Here is a 7,362-nt window from a genome sequence, read left to right on the forward strand (position 1 = left end):
AAGCCTAAATTTTATAAACTTATTTTACAAACATATGATTGTAATATTTGTAGCCAAGTACATTCTATAAGGAATAATGGAGCTCTACTGCAATTCGAACTATTTATTTGTTAGCTCCTAATTGAAAGATCAACCCTCTAAAAATTCAATCAAATCGAAGATCTTTTAGTTATCTAATAATCAAATAAATATGCAAACAAAATATTTTCGATAAATATAATGAAAATATTCACGATAATCATTTTAATTGTACTGTTGAAGTTTATCTAATCAAGTTTATATTTGATATAAAAAAAAGGCTAAGCAATTCATGATTTAGGTAAATATTTTTAAGGATGATCCTTGACTGATCTAAAAAATGAAAGTTCAGATCATATGATTATATTGTGTAGTGGTCTAAAAGTAAAGTTGTAGTATTCATTTATTAACTTGTTAGCGCTTGGGGATGTCATCAATTAATAAGATTAAATTGTGAATGCAATCGAAAAAAGAAGTAGATTGTGTAATGATAGACTTGAAACAGAATGTTCACCAATAATATATGATCCTTTCATGAAATAAAGACCAGGAATCCCTTTGTATCACCTTCTTCATTTATTTTTGGTTTTTTATTTCAAAAACAACTTCACCAACATCAGAATTCATAACAATCTTGTGCATCTTATTATTTTATAGTATTAGAAGAACAGGGACAAGGCACTCTTATTCAGCTTAAATATTCTACATACTCAAGACAAATGATTGTGTCACTCCTCTAGCCAAAGGTCAGTTGGTACTTGGGCTGTTTGTTGGGGGAGAAAAGACCGAAGTGTCTCTCAACTTCAGCACCGTCCTTGATATTTTCATCAAACATGGCAAAAAGGTAAGTTTCTATAGCTTTTCCAGGCCTCTTTGGAGTCCCAGTAGTACCTTTCACATGGTTGATCAAATTCTGGTAGAATGTTTGTGCATTTTGAGTGGTTGCGGCATCACTGCCTTCGGATGGCCAACCACTCTCCGACACGACGATCTCCACGTTGGGAGCATTGGCTTTCTCGAGAGCCGAGTACTGAGCATCCAAAAGAGCATCAAACAGGTTTTGGTACTTTACACCGTCGGGTGTCGTGATCCCTTGTGAGGTGAATAAGGCATAGGCAATGTCTATTTGAGAAGGATTTTCAGTGTAGCTGACGTAAGGATACACATTGACAAGAAGAGGGGCCCCATTGCTGGCTAGGAAGTTGATAACTGGGGTTATGAATGACTTTGCAGCATCACTATATTTTCCAGCTGAAGGAGGGTAGGCATTGTCCACAAGGGTTGTGTCAATTGCTGTTGAGACTTTGATCTGGCCTTGCAGATTGGCTGCTACAATTGCATTATGAATGTTTTGGATGGCTGGGAGGAGATACTGGACCTCTGGATCGGTGGGGTGTACTTCGTTCCCGACCGCAATGTATTTGAACTTGACGTCAGGCGAGTAGGCTTGTACATTCTTTTGGACCCAATCTGTTGCAGCAGCAGCATCAGTGAGGCCTTGAAGCTGGTTTTTGAGGATGGTCACGGTGAGTTCTATGTTGGAACCTTTAAGGGCTTGATAGGTTGGATCATTGGGTTCATAAATTCTCATTCTTCCAATGCCATTGCTTTTGTACAAGTCAACAACTTCTGTTTCGGATGGTAAATTGTTGCCATTTCGTCCATAACAAACACCAACAGATTGTGCACCTGAAATACAAGCATCAAAGTTTCAGCTTGTGAAAGCATGATTGGCAACAAGAGAAAAAACTTGCTTGAAGAATATTTTAAAGGATGACAATTTTAATTTCATACATGAAATGACCAAAGAAATTACATACAACTCCAAATGCTTCTAATTCAGAATCTGGATAGAGAAGCAAGGGACAGGTAACTCAAGTGGTTAAGAGTAGTCACCCTTGCATCTGAGGTCCTATGTTCGAATCCCCCCTCCCCCAACATGGCTTGTATTTTAAAATAAAAACAAATAAAAATTGGATAGAGAAACCAGAAGTTTTCTGCATGGTAATATATCATAATTTCAGCTACATAATGAAACAGAATTACTTAATATATTTGCTTGATGCCATATACATATATATATAAATTCAGAAGCAGAAAGTGAGACCTGTTATTTGCAGGGCAGGCATCAACAATACAAGTAGCAACAATATGGAAGCCATAAGAGTTTTTGGAACTGTTCTAGCTTGTGTAGGGAAATCCATGAAGAAGAGGGAATTGTATAAATAACTTACTCTCTATTAACATACCCCTTGCACTATATATATATATATATGTACATATACACATCCCATATTCGCATATGTATAGGCGGTCGAGTTTAGAGGAGGTCCCAAGCTATCTAGCAATTAATAAGCAGTCACCAATTATCCCGTCAATCACTGCAGAAGTGTTGACTAATAATGACAATGACTTGCTGTTGAAGAAAAAAATTATGATAACAACAAGACCTGCCTGCCAGACACGTTTTGCCGAAAGAGTTCAAGTCAAATTGATCAACCAAATTGAAAATTAACAAGACTCGACAGACACACGTAAAGGAAAATGAGTTTCAAGCCATCCCAGTTCAAATTTCCCTTTTTTCTAGAGTAGATTAATAGCATGTGTACAAGCCCCTTGCCGGTAAATTAACCTTTGATTTATATGAAATCTGTCATATTGTATAAATATCCGTCATATTGATAAAAAAGGCTTTTCATAAGTATAGTTCACATATGTGTCACGGTAGCAAATTAATAGATATATTGACATAATTAAATGGCATGAAATTACTTGACGTGGGAGTTAATGTGGAGGCCCATTCCTGACCGAAAAAGAAGAAGACTAAAGCTGATAATTTTGTAAACCTCGAAGATGTTTTGTGATAAAAACCCCTTTCGCATATAAAATTTTTCATCTTGTACCCATGGCCCCTTGTATACGGTCCTTGATATTGTCTGCATTTCCAAATTTCGTTATTGAAAAGTCATTGGGTTCATACTCCTTCCTCTCCATCCAGTATGTGGTTGACTTAGAAGAAGCAAATGATCTGAAATTGCTAGGGGAAATCCACTATCCTAATGTTTGAAAGTCTGGAGCCTCTAGGATTTTAACACCTCTAAGCTTGAGGGATTGGGTCCAGTTAATTAATTAGTCAATTGAAATAAGCGGCCCATTTTCTGGCTGCAAGTCTAAAAACTGACCCAGTCAAATTGAAAAGATAGCAACAAGGATACAGGTGTTAGTAATAGCGACAGGGAGAGACTCGAAAATTCTGAGTCAAGGTGGTGGCTATTGAAAGAGTAGTATGCAAGTTTTCCTCCAGGGTTGCAATATCTTTATCTTTGATCTGAATTGATCTGAAATTGACAAGTCTATTAGCTATATACGCTTAAACTGGTCGCAGATGCAATTTAAAGAGATGTCACAGATACATGCACTAGCTACAAGTAAGATGACAAATGCAGTAGTCACATACACACTAACACCAATCATGCATTCATTTATGCTAATCACGAATACAATTGTCACGTATAGATATAGTGGTATATAATATTTATGTCAAAATAATAATGGCTATAGAAATGACATAGTTTTTTATATATGAAATATATGAATAAAATTTTAAAGACGATTCTCAGCAACATGGCTTTTTTATTTATTTATTTTGTTTCTTACTTTGGTCTTGAAAGACATGGGAGATTTGAGATTAAATAATACTAAAAATCTCACAGGACTTTCAGATTAACTACCAATGTTTTAGTTAGTTTAGGGAAAAGTTGAAAAGTAAACCATAATTACCATGCATTTTACCAAAATGTCTCAACCAAGTTAATATAAAGTAAACATATTTAACCATACATAGTAACAAACCATATAATAGGTACATCACTTCAAGTGTCGTTGTATTTATATATTTAAGGTTTTTCAAATAACTAAAAACCAATTTCAAGGGGTAGCGATAATGAAGCTCCAACTTTAGCTTTCCTATACCACTCGTATTATGAGTGCGAATATATATTATAAACTATCTCGTATCTGGAACATGGTAGGAATATACAAAACTGCTTTTTTGACGCTATACAAACAACACTCTAATAGAAGTGCTTTCCTAAAGAAAGATTTATGAGGTGCTTCCTCATCAACATATGCTTTCAGGTAAATAGGTACATAAACGACAATGTTTCATATATGGGTTTAGCTACATGTAGCTGTAATAAGGGAAGAAGTGGTTTAGCACTTCTGGCCAATGTGTACCCTTGCAAGTAATGGATCATTTCTTGACAAAACACGCCCTGGATTCTCCCCTAGAACCGGTAACGAATCCTGTTTTTGTCCCACATCCGGCGGATTTTGGACTCATTTTATTAAAATGCCATTTTCTCTTATATTTAACCAAAAATAAATTTTGACTTCTACTGACGATTCGGCAGAGTCTCCCATATAATTGGAACATTTCCTAAATTACAAACATCTACAATTGAGCACAAAATAATCCCTACTTTCAGTATGCACAAGGTGAAGGCACACAAAACAGTTATGACAATTCAATGGACCCCAGGCCCTCTACCTAAACTTAAAACAATCAACTCAGAGCAGCTAAAGATTTAATTTACAACTCTCAAGAGAACGATGTAAGGGAAGAAACAAGGAAAATCATACAATAGAAGGTGATGGAAAGAATGCCGATGATGCCTTGACGTGGAGTGGCCGACCTCAGCTAACTATATCCTGTATGATGGTTGAGTCAGACAGTTTTATTCCTATCAACTCAAGGTGAAGTAGATCTTCAAAACTAAAGGATGTCCATCTGTAGAAGCTTGACTCTCAACCAAGGGAGGCTTCGATGTTAGGTATAGAGAATGAACCCTAGATGAAGGTATTTCTGAAACAAAAGCAGCACATTGACATCTCCTAATATTGGATCAAAACCCTTTCTTCATAGGGATGGCAATTTCCCAGAGGGTTCAGGTCTCTTCGATGCTTCACCCATAATGAGTCAGGTATGAAGGACAAAAAAGAATATAAAGGCAATGTTGGGGAAATGTTCAGTTTTTGTGTTCAGGGAGGGTCGAGGATGGTATTTCCATCCCCAGCCCTTAACCTCCCCATTTCCAACTCAAGGGTCCAGCCCGGACAAAAGGCAGCCATCACTACTACATTTTACACTTTGCGCGACGAAGAAAATTTCGTCGTGCAAAATACAATGTAGTCGCACAAATTTCAGCGCGACAGAAACTTCGTTGCGCAGAATCCGTCGCGCAAAGATCGTGAAGAAAGACTTTGCGCGACGAAAAAATATTGGTCTTGCAAAGTAACTTTTAGCGACGAAAAACATTGGTCGCACAAAGGTTTGCGCGACAAAAAATATTTGTCGCGCAAAGTTTTGCACGACGAAACACATTGGTCGCGCAAAGTTTTGCGCAACAAAAAACATTGGTCGCGCAAAGTCTCAAAAAAATTTATAAAAAATAAAAAAATTCCCACGTCCCAATTTTGGTACCTGTCCAAATTTTTAGAGTTTCATGCGACGAATACTAACGCCGCGCAAATATTTGCGTGACGAAATATTTTTTGTGTTTTAAATTTTTTTAATTAAAATAAACTAATTTAATAGTTTGTGCTACGAAATATTTTGTCGCGCAAGGTTTTTGACTTTTTGTTTTATTATTTCTTTAATATTAATTTATTTATATTAATTTATTCAAATTTTTACTTTTTAAATTTAATTTAATTGTATGATTTTTTTTTTAATCACTTTACTTTAAATTTATATTAATTTAATTATATTAATTATTTCAAATTTTTACTTTTTTAATTTAATTTAATTTAATTGTATGATTTTTTTTAATCACTTTACTTTAAATTTATATTAATTAATTTATATTAATTTTTTCAAATTTTTACTTTTTAAATTTAATTTAATTGTATGATTTTTTTAATCACTTTACTTTAAATTTATATTAATTTAATTAGATTAACTTTTTCAAATTTTTACTTTTTAAATTAAATTTAATTGTAAGATTTTTTTTAATTACTTTAATTTAAATTGACATATTGAAAATAAAATTACATATGAAAAATAGTGGTCAAATTATCCAATAAATATATATATATTGTAAGATCCCACATTAACCAACGGAGAGGGGGTGACGTGCCTTATATGTGCACACCCGCATCCATCTAGCACGAGGCCTTTTGGAAGCTCACTGGCTTCGGAGTCGTAGGAACTCTGAAGTTAAGCGAGTTGGGGGCCAGAGCAATCCCAGGATGGGTGACCCACTGGGAAGTTGCTCGTGAGTTCCCAGAAACAAAACCGTGCGGGCAGAGAGGGGGCCCCAAAGCGGACAATATCGTGCTACGGCGGAGCCGATCCCGGGATGTGACAATTTGGTATCAGAGCCACTCTGCCGTGTGGTGCGAGTGTGCCGACGAGGACGTCGGGCCCTTGAGGGGGGTGGATTGTAAGATCCCACATCAACCAACGGAGAGGGGGTGATGTGCCTTATATGTGCACACCCGCATCAATCTAGCACGAGGCCTTTTGGGAGCTCACTGGCTTCGGAGTCGTAGGAACTCCGAAGTTAAGCGAGTTGGGGGCCAGAGCAATCCCAGGATGGGTGACCCACTGGGAAGTTGCTTGTGAGTTCCCAGAAACAAAACCGTGCGGGCAGAGAGGGGGGCCCAAAGCGGACAATATCGTACTACGGCGGAGCCGATCCCGGGATGTGACATATATATATATATGGCAAGATTGAGAGTGAGTGAGAATGAGATGGAGAAGTGAGTGTGAGAGAATTAGATAAGATAGTGATAGAGAGATGAGATAGTGAGAGATAGTGAAAAGATAGATGAGAGAGTGAGAGATAGTGAAGAGAGAGATGAGAGATTAAGTGAGAGGAGTGAGTGTGAGAGAAAGGGTGGGATTTGGGGAGAGGGAAAGAGAGAGGAGAGGTAAGAGTAGAGAAAGACATTGAGAAAATGGTGGAGGAGTTATTTCGATTTTAAAAATAATATCACTTTGCGCGACGAAACATATTGGTCGCGCAAAGTCTAAAAAAAATAAATTTGTTTTAAAAAAATTTCCTGCATCCCATTTTTTGTACCTGCCAAAAATTTTAAATTTTTGTGCGACGAAAAATACATATTGGTCGCGCAAAGTCTAAAATAATTATAACAAAAAATTCCCGCGTCCCATTTTTGGTACCCGCCCAAATTTTTGCGCAACGAAAAATATATATTGGTCGCGCAAAGTTTTGAGCGACAAAAAGAATAGGTCGCGCAAAGTCTAAAGTTTTTATTTTATTTTAAAAACCCACGTCCCATTTTTGGTACTCACCCAAAATTTTTGAGTTTTGCACGACC

General features: G+C 36.5%; 1 protein-coding gene across 1 annotated transcript; it reads right to left on the minus strand.

Annotated features, from left to right (window-relative positions):
- Positions 1-640: 640 nt before the first annotated feature.
- Positions 641-2,268, minus strand: LOC117625004 (glucan endo-1,3-beta-glucosidase-like). Its single transcript, XM_034356555.1, has 2 exons — positions 2,126-2,268; positions 641-1,707 (listed from the first exon to the last, which is right to left on the minus strand). The coding sequence occupies exons 1-2, from the start codon at positions 2,220-2,222 to the stop codon at positions 755-757; spliced, it is 1,050 nt and encodes a 349-aa protein (XP_034212446.1). The 5' UTR covers positions 2,223-2,268; the 3' UTR covers positions 641-754.
- Positions 2,269-7,362: the final 5,094 nt, after the last annotated feature.

This window comes from Prunus dulcis, chromosome 4 (genome assembly GCF_902201215.1).
Source record: "Prunus dulcis chromosome 4, ALMONDv2, whole genome shotgun sequence".
NCBI lineage: Eukaryota > Viridiplantae > Streptophyta > Magnoliopsida > Rosales > Rosaceae > Prunus > Prunus dulcis.